The sequence below is a fragment of the Berghia stephanieae genome, chromosome 12 (genome assembly GCF_034508935.2).
Source record: "Berghia stephanieae isolate SIO BIC M18660-M18661 chromosome 12, UCSD_Bste_1.3, whole genome shotgun sequence".
Taxonomy (NCBI): Eukaryota; Metazoa; Mollusca; class Gastropoda; order Nudibranchia; family Aeolidiidae; genus Berghia; species Berghia stephanieae.
Genome location: NC_088371.1, coordinates 39100423 through 39118851, shown reverse-complemented (window position 1 = coordinate 39118851; position 18429 = coordinate 39100423). Strand labels below are relative to the sequence as shown.

The window sequence follows — 18429 nt, the reverse complement described above, 5'->3', positions numbered from 1 at the left end:
CTACTACTACTACTCCAACTCCAACTCCTACTATACTAACTACCACTACTACTACTACTACTACTACTACTACTACTACTACTACTACTACTACTACAATCACTACTACTACTACTACTACTACTATTACTACTACTACTACTACTACTACTACTACTACTACTACTACTACTACTACTACTACTCCAACTCCTACTACTACTATTATTAATACTACTATTTCTGCTGCTGCTGTTGCGAAAACAGAAAACATCAATCCGTCTGTTTAAATTTAAACCCACAAAAGTCAACTGTCAACTAACCAGAGGGGGACATTTCCTCCGCATTGACACGCTGTTCCACTTTGAAATTGAGACCACAAATATGAAGGAATGTTTCCACAGCAATACACTGAACTGTGTCCGGCAATGTTATCTGCTCAACTGAAGAGAAAACATGATAGGAGTCATCAGAATGGGATTTTGAATGGGAACAGCAATATAACAACTTTTTAAATTGGAATCAAAAAAAAAAAAAACTAAAAAAAAACAAAAAACAAACAATTGAAAATCCCTACATTAACCCTCTACTTCCAAACTATCTCCTTCACAAACTACTACTACTGCTGCTGCTGCTGCTGCTGCTGCTACTGCTACTACTACTGCTGCTGCTGCTACTGCTACTACTACTACTACTCCTACTCCTACTACTACTACTACTACTACTACTACTACTACTACTACTACTACTACTACTACTACTACTACTACTACTACTACTACTACTAACCCAAAATCATACAAAGACAAAAGGCAAGAGATCATATCACACCCCTGTTTTTTTTTTTTGTCACTTCACTGGCTACCTGTTGAACTAAAACTATAGCATAAAACAGACAACAGCAATTGATTGCTACCCTTTGGATAGGACATTAGTCCATCACAAAGTACTTTCCACCAGATCTAATAGACCTAGCTATCCACTCACTGCTGACAGGGGGCGCCAGAAAGGGATCTGTCTCAGTCTGTGTGAAGTGAGTGCTCTATCAACTGAGCTGTTGGGATCCGTTTAAAAAATTTTAATTGAGGCAAATAAACAAGAAATTAACTCACTCAATCCTAGAGATTTTTGCTACTTTTCAAAATTGGAAAAAAAACGTATTTAAAAAATGAGCATGTCCATAGATAGTTTTATTCAACTACCATTAACATGTAAAAATTAAAAACATTAGCTTTGATACTACGCCTATAATTTTGGTCTCTTAAAAATGTAATAAATAGGCATGGGGATAAAAGTAAACTACGGATATAGTCTGTGTTAGGGTTGAGTGAGTTAAAAATGATCTTACAACTTGTGACAAGAGTATTTAAAGCCTGTTTTGTTTTGTTTTAAATCAAAAATTAAAAAATAGGAGAGAATTCTGGAAAATGAATAAGCATATCTATATGACTTTCAATTTTCCAATTATTCGTTTATCCCAGCCATTTTGGTCCTAAACAGACTGGGCCAGATAATTGGCCAAATTCATTCTAGAGGTAATAATATACACAGGAAGACAAGATATGAAGTGAGTAGAAAAGTGCCAGAAGACAATAGAGAATAAAAATTTTTCGCGGCGGTGGTGGGGTTTGAACCTGCGACCTTATTGGTACGACAACTCCGCCTGGCAGGTGAGAGCGTGGCTCTACCGTGTGAGCTATCCACGAACACAAAAATATTCGTTTCAAACCAAGTCATTTCTAGATCCCTCTCTCACCCACTTCTGGGACCGCCGATTCGTTCGCCCACCACCATCGCGAAGTATTTTGACCAGCAGTTAAGCTTAATAGCCAATATTCTCAACACAAACATATAACATAGAAACGATTGAGACATTGAGTATGCTCCGGTGTATGGGGTGAATTTTTAATTCAGAAAAGTGAGTGGAGCAGGCACTTATGTTGGTAACAACAAGATATGAAGTGAGTAGAAAAGTGCCAGAAGACAATAGAGAATAAAAATTTTTCGCGGCGGTGGTGGGGTTTGAACCTGCGACCTTATTGGTACGACAACTCCGCCTGGCAGGTGAGAGCGTGGCTCTACCGTGTGAGCTATCCACGAACACAAAAATATTCGTTTCAAACCCAAGTCATTTCTAGATCCCTCTCTCACCCACTTCTGGGACCGCCGATTCGTTCGCCCACCACCATCGCGAAGTATTTTGACCAGCAGTTAAGCTTAATAGCCAATATTCTCAACACAAACATATAACATAGAAACGATTGAGACATTGAGTATGCTCCGGTGTATGGGGTGAATTTTTAATTCAGAAAAGTGAGTGGAGCAGGCACTTATGTTGGTAACAACAAGATATGAAGTGAGTAGAAAAGTGCCAGAAGACAATAGAGAATAAAAATTTTTCGCGGCGGTGGTGGGGTTTGAACCTGCGACCTTATTGGTACGACAACTCCGCCTGGCAGGTGAGAGCGTGGCTCTACCGTGTGAGCTATCCACGAACACAAAAATATTCGTTTCAAACCCAAGTCATTTCTAGATCCCTCTCTCACCCACTTCTGGACCGCCGATTCGTTCGCCCACCACCATCGCGAAGTATTTTGACCAGCAGTTAAGCTTAATAGCCAATATTCTCAACACAAACATATAACATAGAAACGATTGAGACATTGAGTATGCTCCGGTGTATGGGGTGAATTTTTAATTCAGAAAAGTGAGTGGAGCAGGCACTTATGTTGGTAACAACAAGATATGAAGTGAGTAGAAAAGTGCCAGAAGACAATAGAGAATAAAAATTTTTCGCGGCGGTGGTGGGGTTTGAACCTGCGACCTTATTGGTACGACAACTCCGCCTGGCAGGTGAGAGCGTGGCTCTACCGTGTGAGCTATCCACGAACACAAAAATATTCGTTTCAAACCCAAGTCATTTCTAGATCCCTCTCTCACCCACTTCTGGGACCGCCGATTCGTTCGCCCACCACCATCGCGAAGTATTTTGACCAGCAGTTAAGCTTAATAGCCAATATTCTCAACACAAACATATAACATAGAAACGATTGAGACATTGAGTATGCTCCGGTGTATGGGGTGAATTTTTAATTCAGAAAAGTGAGTGGAGCAGGCACTTATGTTGGTAACAACAAGATATGAAGTGAGTAGAAAAGTGCCAGAAGACAATAGAGAATAAAAATTTTTCGCGGCGGTGGTGGGGTTTGAACCCCATACACAGTAACGTAATGACACACTTACCCTGGTACTGCTGGAATAATGTAGTGTCATCGGGCCAGGGTTCAGACGCTGTGGGGATAAAATCAAAAGTTATAACTATACGCATATATTATAACACCACTTTTGTAGTCTCTATTAGGAATAAACCAGTCAGGCGAATAATTGTTTTTTTTTTAAAGAGCTTTCATATAGCACAATATCCACTAAATGTGCTCAAAGCGCCTCACAAGGGGTCCCTGACCAACAGTAGCATTTAACATTCAGGACAGGACATGACGCCTGTTAGACGACGTTACAATTTTTTTTTCCGACAGAGACAATGCTGTTAACGGCCAGATACTCATTTTACAGTGAGAGAATGTGAGTAAAGCGCCTACTCCAAGGACTCAACTATGCGCCAAGCGAGACTCGAACCCGGGACCTTCTGATCCGAAAGCGAGTGTCATATCACTAAACCACATAGCTTCACTGCAAAATGCATTCATGACCGCCTGTGTTGTAATTGTGTTATTGGATTAAACAATTTAAATTGAAGGTCAAGGTAAGCAATCATTTATCAAAATATCAATGACTGTGACCTTCACCTATTAGAATAATTTTTCCATCTCTGCACTGAACTGAACTTGTATTGAATTGGGTCACCATTTGTTACGTCATTTAAATAATACAAAGGATAGTAATAGACAACAATGTTTTGGGGTTTTTTTGTTGTTGGCACTTTTAACTAAATAAAATCTACTTCTAACCTTGTCTCTCTTACAAATTCTGTTTACTCTCCTGATATTTCTATATTTACTGACTTTACCAATAATTTTATATGAAACTGTGCAACAAGGGGGTTAAAATACAGTTTTGACCAATATTGAATATTTCATAACTTCAGAGAAGCCCTCCCAAGGTCAGGCTGGTCCTAGGTCCGAAAATTCAATGAAGGCCCAAAAACTGTATATATTTTGTTTTCTATCCTCTGTCAAGAAAGGCTGATTGCATTTTTTTTTCCTCCCTTCGCCAGGCACCATTTCATTCACACTTTTTCAAATCTTTCTACATCTACATCTCAATTCCTCTCAAATGAGTGTGTCAGTTCCAATAAAATTTAATCTTTTAAACCTAAAGTCAATCTTCAAACTCGAGTTCCTCCCATTGCCTTGTTGTTAGTTTGCTATAAAACATCACGTGAAAATTGTTCATTCATTCCTCGTGTTTTCATGAATGGATTTCTATACATTACTCTTGATAATTTTTTTTATAAAGGTAAAATTAAAGATAAAGTCTCCACCGAAGTGAGCGTTCTCCATAATTTTGTACAAAAGTCCAAACACAGATGGTTAAAAACGCTATGAATTATATATAATACAGTGCACCCTGGTTACAATGAAGTCAATTTTCGTTATAACGAAGATCATAAGAACATCCTTGTGACTTGTGACATCAAATATACAATGGATATACAACCTTGTAATTCCTTAAAATAAAGTCGGTAAAAATAAATGGATTAAAACAAAAACAAAAAAAAACTTGAGCTTCCAAATTGCGCAATAACCTCTAACTGTGCTCAAAGCGATTTACAAGGTAGCCAACAACAACACTTAACATGCGATATTAGCAGATAACACAATTTTTTTTGGACAGAGACAACACTATTAAAGGCCAGTCGTGATTACGGTGAGAGAATGAGAATAAAGAGCCTTTTCTCAACTATGAGCCAAGCAAGGCTCAAACCCAGGACCTTCCAATCCGAAAGCGAAGACCACATAGCCACAAATTATAATTATTCCCCCCTCCCCTCCCCTCACCACATTGCCTGGATGCACCACGACACTCGAAGGACTGACCCCTTATTGACTGGGGTCATGGGTCATTCCCCATCTTTCCCCCATTTCCTCTCTCTGAAACCATCGTCTCAAAATTGTCATCTCACTCCACGAGTCCAATTACTACCACAGTCCAAGCCGGTATTGGGGACACTGCTTAATTGGGACCATTCCTTGGGAATGGGATTTTTTTTAACACTACAACACGGTTTCACCGACCACACAATTTCTTCAAACTCATTCAAATGTCTTGATTTTCTTCCTTTATTATTCTTTGTTATCATTCCATTACTTCCACGAACTAATTTTTACCTCGGACACAGTTTCGTCAAACTAATTTCACCCAATCAACATTTTTTAAAAATTATATTAATTAAAAATACACATACACACGATGTCATGTATAGAGTTATCTCCCTCAACACTATAAGTTACACTTAATAAATAATAAAGTTCCCTGTAATTATCCTCAAGTGGAGATTTGTTTTAGGGTCTATTCTAGTTCTAGGGAGAGGTGGCTTGCTTAGAACCACATACCGCTGTGATTATTCAAACTAGGTTTCTTTCGGGTATGAAGCAAAGACCATACAGCTAAGCCACACTGCTCCCTCCTCTCTCCCCCCTCTCCATCAAGTCGATTTGGCAATGCACGGTTTCCTAAAACTCAAACGGTCCGGCGTTTAAGGGGGCAAAATTTGACGACTGTCACCATCATTGTCTTTAATCATTTAAAATGATAAATAAAAATAAAGGTCAAAATCGTGGTCTCTTTAGCCAAAATTTAAGATTTTTTTAATATAAGAAAACAAACCAAAAAAGAAAAAGAAAATAATTTCTGTAATAGACAGCCACAACTATTTCTGGGGGAATATGGGGGCATGACAATAATTTTAGTATAAGAATAAGTATATATAAGTAAATAAGGCCTTTAAAAAAGACAACAACCTGTCATCTGCATTTTTTGCGGCCGCAAATATCAGGGCGATCCGCAAATTTTGGCAAATTTCCCAAAATTGGCAAATCGTGGCAAATTTTGGGAAAATTGGCAAATCGCGTGGCAAATTTTGGGAAAAAAAAAAAGAAACGAAAACAAAATTACGAAAAAAAAGTGCGAAACTTGAGAAATGTTGCAGCTTTGCCTGAGCCCAAACCAAGGAAAGCTACTCTCTATAGATAATGATCCTTTAAAATCTTTGTAATAACGCTATTCACAGTCATTTCATTAAATTAATAAATGCAGACTCCTTAAATGTAATAAATTGTCTTTTATATATATATTTTTCTGTATCGCATGTTAATTTTTACTGAAACGCTTAGTTCTCCTATGCAAATTTTTTGGCAAATTTTGGGGTTTCTTTTGGCAAATTTTAGGTCCCAATTTGGCAAAAAATGCAGATGACAGAACAACAACAACAACAACAAAAAACAATGTAATGAATGTAATTGTAATCTATCAATATCCAATGCAGACTGAGAACGATTTGAGCTTCAATTTCAATTATGATTATTAATAAAATGGCTGCCTCTATTCTCATCCTGGGTGAGAATAGAGAAAAACAGTCGAGCTCTCACCCTGGGTGAGATTAGAAAAACATTCGACCTCTCATCCTAGGTGAGAATAGAGGTAGTGTCACCTTCTCCCTATTCTCATCCTGTATTTTCCAACTCAACAAGTAAGGTAGCCTAGCCGCCGCCCCTTCTCGCTATTCTCACCCCTGTACCAACAGGTAGAGTCAGCTTACCACCCCCCCCCCCCCCCCCCCCCCTTCTCAATATTCTCACCTGATTATCATCATCTCTCATGTGACTGCTTTTAGTGGTACCGGACGTAAGGAGGGTGAAAATACTTGTCATGCATTTAGAATTTAAACTGGATTGCTTGAGATATGGGAATCATGTTGGAAATCTGTATACGGGAGTTTCTCTCTCTCTCTCTCTCTCTCTCTCTCTCTCTCTCTCTCTCTCTCTCTCTCTCTCTCTCTCTCTCTCTCTCTCTCTCTCTCTCTCTCTCTCTCTCTCTCTCTCTCTCTCTCAAACTCTACTTCTCTACATCATTTTAAATTGTTTGTTTTTCCTTCTTTCTTTTGTCCACTCAATATTTCATATCTCTCTCGCCCTCTCCCCTCTCTTTATCCCTGTCTTTCTCTACGTTGTTTTAACTTGGTATTTTCTTCATTCCCTTTCTCCTCCACCGATACAATAAATGTGAATGTGAACATCCCATTCTGATTATCAACCCCCCCCCCCCCCCCCCCCCCCCCCCCCCCCAAAAAAAAATACAACAAACCAATTCCACTATCCAAGTGTCGGCGGCTTTTGTCTTAGATCTCGTATCATGGTTACCCCTATGCCCAACACTTTGGTTGTTTGTGGGTCAAACACCCCCCCCCCCCCTCCCACTTCCCTCATCATCAGTTTATTTCTCTCCCAACCTAGGAAAGAGCTCTGCATGCACTAGTCTAATATTGAATGACACTAACCCTGCCCCACTCCTAACACATGGTGGGGTGAGGCCTGAGGTAGTCTCCATTCTTCTATCCTCCGTTTCTTGTCAATTGAATGCTGACAGCTGACGTTTGGTTCTTTGAAGAAGTTCAAGTTATGTCTCAGTAGAAAATATAGTAACCTTTAAAAAGGGAGTTTGGCAATACTACTGGTTAGATGAATCTGAGGTTGGCTCTGAGATTAGTTGGTTCCATAAGAGGTCTTTTACTAAAGTCGCTGAATGCAAGGTGTTCGTAGAGTATGTTCCTCTCCTTACGTCCAGTATCACTTTTTAAAAAGGAGTTACGTTAGGTACTTCCATCGCGGCCGCGATTCCCCCAGTCCCTCCCCTCGCTAGATCGTGTGCCCCAATTTCCCCATCAAGTTACATCAACTCTTTTTTCTAGGTCATGTTTGATATTCGTTTTGCGGTGTATTATAAAATTGTTTCCTAATTTTAAAAGTTCCGATGTTGAGGATTATTTCTACATAATTTTCTTTAAAATTAATAGATTCTATCTTGTGGTGATTTCACAATGAAAATTTGTCAGTTTTTGTCGAAACGTAACTCAAAAACTACTCATCCGACAATAAAAATTTTAAAAACGACAGAATCGTCGACTATTCCACTTTTCCATGAGCAGGCGACAATCTAAATAGAACACCGGCATGACGTCACAAAGAACCGGCAAACGCACCCTCTAAAACGCTTGAATTTGGAGGCGCGCCGGAAGTTGATCTACGAGTAACCAAATTTAAACTCCCACTTCACTTTCTTCCTTTGTCTCGATTGCCGAAGTTGTGGATTGGTTTGGTTTTCATTTATATCATCTGTTGTTGACAGTTCAGTTGTATTGTTCAACGTGGAAATGTGATTTCAGCTTCATGACCAGTTATCGAACTTCATTCTATCTTTGAATTCGTTTCGGATTTGGTGAATATAAATACCTATATAATTGATATTATTTTTAAAAAGTGAATTGGTGTGGTGCTTGCCTCTGCCAGCTTACCACCCATCACCTGTGTTTCTTTTAATTATTGATCTTAATTTTATTCATCTTCTTCTTTCTTTTTCTGTTTCCTCCTCCTTTCCTTTTGATTCTCTTTCTCTTCTTCCCCCCCCCCCCCCCCCCCCACCACTACTTCTCCTCCTCCTCCTCCTCCTTCTTCTTCTTCTTCTTCTTCTTCTTCTTCAACTTCTCTTCCTCCTGCTTCTTTTTTTTTTTCTTCTTTCATGTTTAATGCTTTGCACACCATGTATGAGATATTTTTAGTAACTTCTTAGCGTCTTAGCCTTAGCAAATCATATTCAAGAATTGGATTTGCCCTTGCAGGGATTGTTTCTCACTTTTTTCTTAACTGTAACTGTAATTTAATCTATGTCTTTATTTTTATAAATTTTTAAGTCATTTAAGTCACCCTTTTTCTTCCCCCTCTTCATGTCTTGTTGGTTAATGTTGGCAGTCAGTTTTGAAAAACATGTTTTGCAGCATGTGCGAGACCTTGTCTGAAGGCTTCTGCCCAATTGAATTTTTAAAAAATACATAATAATAATTTAGCATTGAAAATAGCTCGCCCTTGCGGGAAATTACTGCTCTCTTTTTTGAAATAGTAACTTAGCAATTTGTTATTAAATTGATTATTTGAAACTGACCACCTTCAGTCACTATTCTCACATTGTTCATCATTCTTTTTAACTCAAGACATCATTATGGCTGATCAAGATCCTGCTTTGACTGCTTATATAAACAGTGAGCTGCTGCCACTGAAAAATGGCAATGTGATTTATATCTACCTTCGTCACGACAAAGACATTCCAGTAACTGCAAATTACATACATACACTTTTCATCAATCAAAGCTATGACTGCACATGTGATGCAATTGCTTTGAAACTAAAACGTTTGGTGAAGGAATATAAAGCAAAGAAAGAACGAAAGCGGGATTATCCTAAGTTACAGAGTCTCCTGGCATCCGAATTCAGTGTACCTGTGTCTGGTAGGAAAAGAAATGTTGTGGAGGGGGCTGCTATCGTGGATAGGGATAATGAGACTCAGGCTGTAAATCCACTGGAATTGAGAAATGATTGTGCAAAATGTCCTGGGGTGCGAGTGGAGAAACAAGGATTATTTAAAAAGCTCAAGGATACGTGCACCTCTCTTCGGAGACAGAGAAATATAATGTCCAAAACTTATAATGTAAAACGTGTGAATTACAAAATTCAAAGAAAAGACTTAATGATAGAAAAAAGGCAGACTGAGTTAAGAAGTTTGAGAAGAGACAAGAAGTTGTTGGAAAGGAGGGTGAAGGCTTTAGAGTTGGTGGGGGAAAGGACTTATTTTCTCAAGATGTTGGAAAAGGAGAAGAGAAGACGAGTTAATGCTGAAATAGCACTAAACAAAGCAAAGTTAAAATTAAAAAACCTGGAGGATTTGTTACAGAGTGAGCAAAATAGAATTCTGATTTTGGAAAGTGAATTAGAACAACCAACAAATGGAGACGACGATGTCGTCAATACTCACACAGGACGGTATTGTGACAACATGCGACTGGCAATTTATAAATGCTTGGTCAGCAATGTTCCTGTGGAGAAAGCTGGCGATCTGATTCTATTCATCTCCTCTGTTCTTCACGACCAACAGCTTTCCTGTGCTCCGGGACCCTCGACTGTTTGCCGCATGGCTCATGAGCTTGGTGTGCTGTCCGACCTCCAGACTGCAGAAGCCATGTTTTTATCGGACAACACTACGCTTGCATGGGATGCCACCTCCATTGAGGGCACTCATGTGAATGAGGTCCACATTGTTACCTCACATAGGAAAACTATGTACCTGCAGGTTGGTCACTTGTCCGGTGGAACAACAGAGGACTATTTCAACCACATAGTCAACACCCTCAAGGGAATTGCTGCATCTTATGCTTCCTATACCGACCAGACAATGGAGGATGTCTTAAGTATATTTTATGCCAGCATAACCTGTACCCTGACAGACAGAGCTGCCGTGAACCACTGCGTCAGTGCTGAGCTGAGTATGCTCCTAAACAAAGAACTGGTAGAGCTAAACTGCAACGTCCATCCACTCGACGGGTTAGCCTCAACCACAAGAAAAGCACTTGGTATTCGTGACAGAGCTAAAAATATACCAAGTAATGTATATGGCAAGGACTGTCGTGAAGCCAACTTCATTTATTGTTTTTCAAAACTTCGATACAAAGCAAGTTCTGGTGATCCTGCAGGATTTAAATTATTTTTGGACAGATCTGGACTCAGACAAGGCATTCTTCCTCGGTATGTAGGAAACCGGCTCCATGTTTTGTTCCACTCTGCAGGCATCATTTACAGCCTAAAGGAATCATTCACCACCTACCTGAAGAAGTATTGCACTGCAACCCAGATTCGCCTGTCCCTTCTCGGAGACCTGAGTAACAGTGATATAATGGTGCAGGTACAAGTTCTAGGTCTCTTTGGGAAAGTATTGACTGGACCCTGGATGCGCCTCTTCTACAAGAATCCAGAGCAGAAGAGACATTTGGAAATGGTGCCTTATATGAAGGGATGTTTGAATTATCTGCATGAGCTCTCTGCCGACCCTTCTAAATTGCTTGAAGACGGCGGCGATGCCTTCGGAGTCCCCATTGCAGCTGACAACGTCTATCTAGCTCTGAAAAAGGACCCTGCTGCAGAATCCTTTCCTGACATAGTTAAATGTGTCTGTTCAGCCATGCTTGCCACTCTAAGGAGACAACTCGCTCCATACATCGACGGACGTTTTAGCCAACCAACACCTTCCATGCTGTCACAAACATCTTCGGCCCCTCTCAACAACATTGCCGCAGAGCGCATTTTAGGAATGTTTGACGCCTTGTCCCGAAAGGCCCCCAATGCAACTGTTGGCTTTGTTGACAGTAAGGTAAAGGCTGCAATGAATGGCACCCTCAAATATGTCATGGAGAAAGGTCAACTTGTTAAACAACAGATGCTGCAATACGCCATCAAGAGGGCCCCAGTAATAATCAAAGAGAGGAAGGATAGGCACAAAGAAAACCTTTCTGCTGCTCAAGAACGACAAACATTGAAGGCGCAACAGAGAGACGCGACTGCCAGATGCAAAGTGGAGAAGGACGTTAAAGCTCTACTTATTAAGGAAGATCATGCTGGAATCCTTGAAAAAGTGGATGCAGGTTCACATAGTTTTGTATCCAGCTTATTGTCGGGCACAATTCCTTCTTCCTCCTTTCTCCATGTCTGGGATGTTGATGGCGAGGATACTACATTTCGTGGCACCGTCTGTGGTTTTAAAGTCGTCCGGAAAATACGTTCTCTATTGATAGACTACGCAGCTGAAAAGGGAGATGGCACCAGGTCTACAGTGACCCTAAGCAAGATAGTCACAGATACTATCATGGGTGATCTTGTTGTCATCAATGCAAGCATGGAGGATGAATATCGGGAAGATATGGAACTACAAAGATGATGCTCCAATCTTCAACTCATTAAGCCTTCTTCGGATTGTATAGAGGTGAGATAATGTGAGAAAGTGCTCATTTTGGCTCATTAATTTGTTAATAATTCTAGCTTATAAATCTCCAGATTATGTCAACTCAATATGTAGAGCTGTGCAACCGCAAAAAGTCTTCGAATTCTTTTTGTTTCTGTGTGTACATTTAGGGTCAATAACACTGAAAATGTGGGTGCCTAGGCCTAGTCAATGAAAATGATATTATTTTTCTTTTCATAGTATTTGTTACATCTGAATGTTTCATGCAATTCCAACAAACAGTTTGTTTTTTATGACCAAAGATGTTAACATTTCAGTCGACTCGGGGAAATGCCCATTTCCGCTCGTTTGTTTGTTCATAATTGGAGTTAGACGCTCAAAATTCAAGCTGTCGAATCAATGTGATGAACTTTATTCCATTTCTCAACCTTTTCAATGTCTTCTCTAACACTAACCGTTTCATGCAAATCAATCCACATCTTTTTGCTGTACAACAAAAAAAAAACTTTGAATTTTGAGGGGAAATCTTTGCCTTTTTTTAGTTTCCGCATGCACAGTTAGGTTCAATAACACTGAAATGTAGGCGCCTACTCAATGAAAATGATGTTATTATAGTTCTTTTCATGGTATTTATTACATCTGACAGTTTCATGCAATTCCGACAAACGGTTTGTTTTTTATGTCCAAAAATGTTAACATTTCGGTCATCGATTTGGGGAAATGCCCATTTCCGCGTGATAATTCATTCATAATTGGGGTTAGACACTCAAAAGTTAAGCTGTTGAATTAATATGAAGAACTTTATTCCATTTCTCAACCTTTTCCATGTCTCCTGTAACAGTTTCGTGCAAATCAATCCACAACTTTTTACAGTACAACCAGAAAATCATCGAATTTTTTTTGAAAATCTTTGAATTTTTATGTTTCCGCATGTACATTCAGGGTCAATAACGTTGACAATATAGGTGCGTACTAATTAAAAATGATATTATTATATTTCTTTCCATAGTATTTGTTACATCTGAAAGTTTCATGCAATTCCGACGAATGGTTTGTTTTTTATGACATAAAATGTTACAATTTCGTCCATTTTCGGTCACGGATTTCGGTACTTAAATACAAGTATAAAGAAGGGTAATTCACGACACATTTTTGGCCATAACTTTGCTTCTAGTAAAGCTAGAAGGATAATTTTTGCACCTTTGTGTTTGTTGTCTTAAGGGCTTTGCCATAAGATAAGTTTTGTTCTTATATTCAAACTTTGAATTTTTCATGAAAGTCCCTAGTTACGCGAGAGATGATGATTGGTGAGAGCACAGACTAATCTGTGGGTGAGGGTAGCGAGAAGGGGCGGGGGTTCAGGTTAGGGGGGTGAGAATAGCGAGAAGGAGCAACTACCTCTATCTATTCTCATCCAGGATGAGAATAGTCACTCCCTAAAATAAAAGTGTTATTCATGTCATAAGTTTAACGCGGCTAATAATCATATGATGACACATGAATCTACATGGTGCACGACTTCTGAGACACCTTGTTGTGAAAGCGAATGTCTAGGTCTAATGCTAATAATAATAATAAGTCTTCTATCTACTACTAGACGTCTGTCTAATTTGATTGAGAAATATGATGACTGGTACGGACTGGAGGCTGGAGGCTGGAGGCACTGGAGGTTATGACGACATCATGATGATAACAACGAAGAAACATGAGTATGAATGAGGACAGATACGAGAAAATACTTGCTAAATATTCTATGCACAAACCTCCAAGTGAAGATTGAACGGCATCAAGCACGAGCGACATTTTGTACAAAATCTAATTTTCTCGGGTAACTCTACCCCAACCACAGCAACCGATGTCTAATGAGACAGGGTGCCGGTCCCTCACCAAAACATAAAAATGACCTTTCCTTTTCTTCGGCCTTCGGCTGGAATGACCCGGATGTGGTCAAAGCTATTATTCGTTAAACTTAAATTTCGTTTCTTTGGTCTGGTCCATACGATTTTTACAGGTGACAATCTGGGGACAGGCACGGTTGGAGCAAATCGTAGCGAAATCCCAACGTATCTTTATCTGTATTTGTATGGTTGGTGCTGAAGAAACCAATGGTCTGGTTGTATTTCAGCGGCGTCCTCGTTGGGCGCGGGCCCATGTCAGTCGGGCCTTGAAATCGTTTAGGTGTGGTGCCATGATGACCAGTTCATCCAGCCCATTCAACTCCGAGATAGTTCTAATGAAGAAAGAATTTCTGTAGTTTTGTGTTCTTGTCTGTGGGATTTTGAAGCAGTTCGAATTGTTTGTGGCGTATCTGTCAATAGGGTTTTCGGTTATGCGGTTGGCGAAAGTGAGTGCTCGGATTTTTCTTTTGTTTGGTCGTGGCGTGAAAAAGGAGTCTGCCTTTATTGATGGTATTTGATCTGTTATTATCTTGAAAATGAATGACAGACGGGTTTCTTTACTTCTTTGTTGTAATAACGACAAGCTCGCAAATCCCACCCAAGAGTGATCGGCGATCGGGGGCATGGCAGTGTTTTTAAAAAGTGGACAATTTTTTTCTTCGGATTTTCGTTGTTTTCACTCCAGATTCTTGATCAGCGTCAAATACAATAGGTTTAATACCAAGAACTGTCTACTCCCAAAATGTATTTTTTGAAAATGTTGAGTCATGGAGCGATTACATCGTCGAAATAATATATCTATGTCCGTTGACTTGGCAGCAGCTTCTAATGGTTCTCAGTTCTCACATTACTACCTATGTCATGGCGATCTATCCAGGACGCAAGCCCATCATGCAATCGTGTACGGTCGTGAACCTGCCCGGAAGCTTAGTCATTGTCATAACACACCGTTCAACTAAATTTTAATGCTCTGCAGTATCGGGCTCTTGGCCAAAACGGGTACATGTTGGATATGTGGCAATCCCCCACTGATGTAAATTCATATTGTTTCACCTCCATGCCAGTATAAAATAGAATGATAATATTTCACTATATACACAAGCACACACGACCACATACATACATAATAGGATTCAATAGTCGTAACGTCACTTCCTTCCTAATGACGCATGGCAACTTATCAATACTGGCTCTAAACTATCGGAACAATGGCGGACGCCTGTATGAAATATTTCTCCGGCGAGCATAAAAGCGTACCCAGGGGGAAACAACTATAAATTTGATCATGTTTTGACTTTTACACATTCTGATCACAAGGCATATGAAAAGTTCTAGCCAGCTTGAAGAATAAAAAGTAATGATTTTCTTTGTTTAGAACCAAGATGGTCGCCGTTTCCAGGCGGCGTGACATCAGACTACTGAATCCAATTGACTCCTGATTAAAGAAGAAGAAGAAGAAGAAGAAGAAGAAGAAGAAGAAGAAGAAGAAGAAGAAGAAGAAGAAGAAGAAGAAGAAGAAGAAGAAGAAGAAGAAGAAGAAGAAGAAGAAGAAGAAGAAGAAGAAGAAGAAGAAGAAGAAGAAGAAGAAGAAGAAGAAGAAGAAGAAGAAGAAGAAGAAGAAAATCAGCTAGTTGTAAGCCCAAACGAAGCAAGTGACTAAAAAAATATGATTTCATGAAAGCTTCCTAGTCTCGGACTAGCTTGTGGCTTGCCTAGAATTGGGCTTTGTAAGAACGGTGACTAATTCGGCTATTTTGTGCGGGTAACACCACGCTCTCTAGTACACGATGGCAGATAAGACACATCTGCCTTCATACTTACAACGCAAAAGATTTTCAATCAAAGAGTAGTGTCGAGCGGAAGTCTCGATGATACCTCAAGTCATCGGCTACCAACACTCAAAACTTCCCGAACTCGATGACCAAGGAAAAGTCGGGAATTCCCGAGAAGTAGCACTTCAACTGAGCTTTGGATGGCTTTTTTTTGTATTAAAACTTAAAATACGTTAAATAAATTCACTTTGTATAATAATAAAACATTGATACCTATAACCATTTTGATCTATTTACGACGTTTGTGTTTTGTTAGCTGTTTAAAATATGATATAACGTCAATACCAATGACTAGGTATTGAATGAAAGCACCGATAACTAGAGCGATGCTCGAGACTTTTTTGAGTCTCGAGACTCAAAAAAGCATCGAGACGCAAAAAGTCTCGAACTTCGCTGGAATCATCGCCGACGAGAGAGGGGTGAACAATGCAGATAGTACACATTGTTAGTAACGCGTGCGTCGCTCGCGCAATATAGTCTCGAGACTCGGGACTCAATACGAGAAGCATCGATGACTAAGATTCTCGAGACGAGAAAAGCATCGAGAACTAAGTGGAGGTCGGGAACTTCTCAGTCGTCGATGACCTGACTTCTCAAAACCTAAAGCATCGGTGACCTTTTGGTGACCCGGATGCCCTCCCCAATCAAAGAGGAAATTAGCAACATACGTGATATTGACTGTCGACTGTTATAGACTGCAATGATGTCCGCCGTCGACTGCCAATTCTATATTTAGGCCAATGGCAGTTTCAGTGAGACGACGAATACGGAGATTGAAACACAAAGGAATTGAACAAAATAAAACAAATAAATACACAAAAGAGATAGTGTGTTGTGATTAATCACATTATTTCAGTCGATTGCAATTTCAACAGAATAACTTTTGTCTCCACTATACATTCTCTCGTCATTTTTTATTTTGGTTGTTCTTTGACGCAAACCCTTTGATTTCAGAGTCTTTCGTTCACTCTCAACCACGAGCCGATTGATTCAGTTTTTGTTTAGTTCTTACTCACAAAATTTTGTACTTTCGACGATCTGCACTTATCTTATTTCTTTTTTAAAAGCCAGTGTCAATGGCAACAGGACACTTTTTGCCTCAATCATTCGTAACCGACGTATTTCTTTCCTAATCGAAGCGTATTCAATCTAAAAATAGCTGCTATCTTGTTAACGCTATGACGTCTTCTAGTAGCTGTTCTCAGGCACTTGATTATTTTTTTAAATATTTTTTGTTTTGTTGAGTGGCATTCAAGCACTGCTTACGATCAAAACAATGATAATACACATTGGAGAATGAGCGTAACTTGTATACCCTTTCAAAACAGTGGAAATACACATTCTAACGCTCTCTCTCTCTCTCTCTCTCTCTCTCTCTCTCTCTCTCTCTCTCTCTCTCTCTCTCTCTCTCTCTCTCTCTCTCTCTCTCTCTCTCTCTCTCTCTCTCTCTCCCAGGCACTGGTTCGCGCATCGCACTGTGATGTATTCACGGGTCTCACCGCGCCCCCTTTTCTCGCCGTCTTTTAAAATCCTGGAATAACGACATAATTTCCGGTCCCTGGCGATGTCGTTATCCACGGGTTTGCATCGTACTTAACTAAACAAAAAAATCATGAAGATGATGACGGTGGTAAGATTATCATGACTACTACGGGGATAATGTAAATCAATCCATCCATCCATCCATTTCATATATATATATATATATATATATATATATATATATATATATATTGTGTGTGTGTGTGTGTGTGTGTGTGTGTGTGTGTGTGTGTGTGTGTGTGTGTATGAGTGTTTATGTGTGTTAAGTTACTCGGTTAAATGGATCTTTTCTAATAATTGTGTTTACTTATAATCTATTTAAAAAAGTTACGTTATTGCATGAAAAAAAACCCACACCGTATACACCGTTAAAACAACTTATTGGCATTTTTTCCCCCTCTCAAATATCAAATGTAAGCCTTTTTGTATATTTTCAAAATCATTTTGATATTAAATGTAATTTTTTAAAGGATTAATATTAGCTATACCCTTAATTAACACCATTTTAATACAAAAAACGAAGTATTTTATATAGGCAGTAGAGAGCGCAGGTGCACTTTGTGTCCTCTTGACGAACGAGAACCTGTTGCTCTATTGCAGCCACATAGCCAGTACGCCGTCTTGTTTTGATGAGAAATCTCATCGTAAATTGTAGCTTTAGCAGTTCGATTTTATCTTCTCTACAAAACAATTCGCATCAAACTACGTACATTTATTATTTATTATTATATCAACGAGAAAATAATAATATCATTGTATAATATGGTCTGAACAAAAATATGCCAGATTTCTCTAAAGGTCATTTTTTTCACTAAAATGCACACGTAAAAGTTATAAGATATCTTAATTTTTTTAATATCCAGTTGCCATAAGTTAGTGCCAGGATTTAATAAAGAATTTCATCTGTATAATTTGGGAAATTCGGGTAACATTTTGGGGGAAACATGCCAAAATTCCAACCCAGATCATTAAATCTTGGCACTTATTAAATGCGTTTTTTAATTTATCATTTAGATTCCTTTTTTTTCTTGACATTAAACGCAAAATTGGCTCTCTATTCACAACGCATTCAAGGAAGTAATTTTGGGTGAAATGATTTGGTATGCAAAACATTGGTATCTGATTATTCACACCCATCGAGCACTAACACCTGGTTCGCA

The 18429-nt window shown here is 39.2% G+C and overlaps 1 protein-coding gene across 2 annotated transcripts in view; it reads right to left on the bottom strand.

Annotated features, from left to right (window-relative positions):
* Positions 1–13912, bottom strand: part of LOC144957503 (metaxin-2-like) — a 30264-nt gene extending 16352 nt beyond the window's left edge. For both annotated transcript variants that reach the window (XM_078888830.1, XM_078888831.1), the window contains exons 1-3: positions 13761–13912; positions 3223–3270; positions 303–422 (exon numbers count right to left, since the gene is read on the bottom strand). In XM_078888830.1, coding sequence (XP_078744956.1) covers positions 303–422; positions 3223–3270; positions 13761–13800 — 208 coding nt within the window. In that variant the 5' untranslated portion in view covers positions 13801–13912. The remainder of the gene's footprint in view (positions 1–302; positions 423–3222; positions 3271–13760) is intronic.
* Between the last annotated feature and the right edge of the window lie 4517 nt (positions 13913–18429).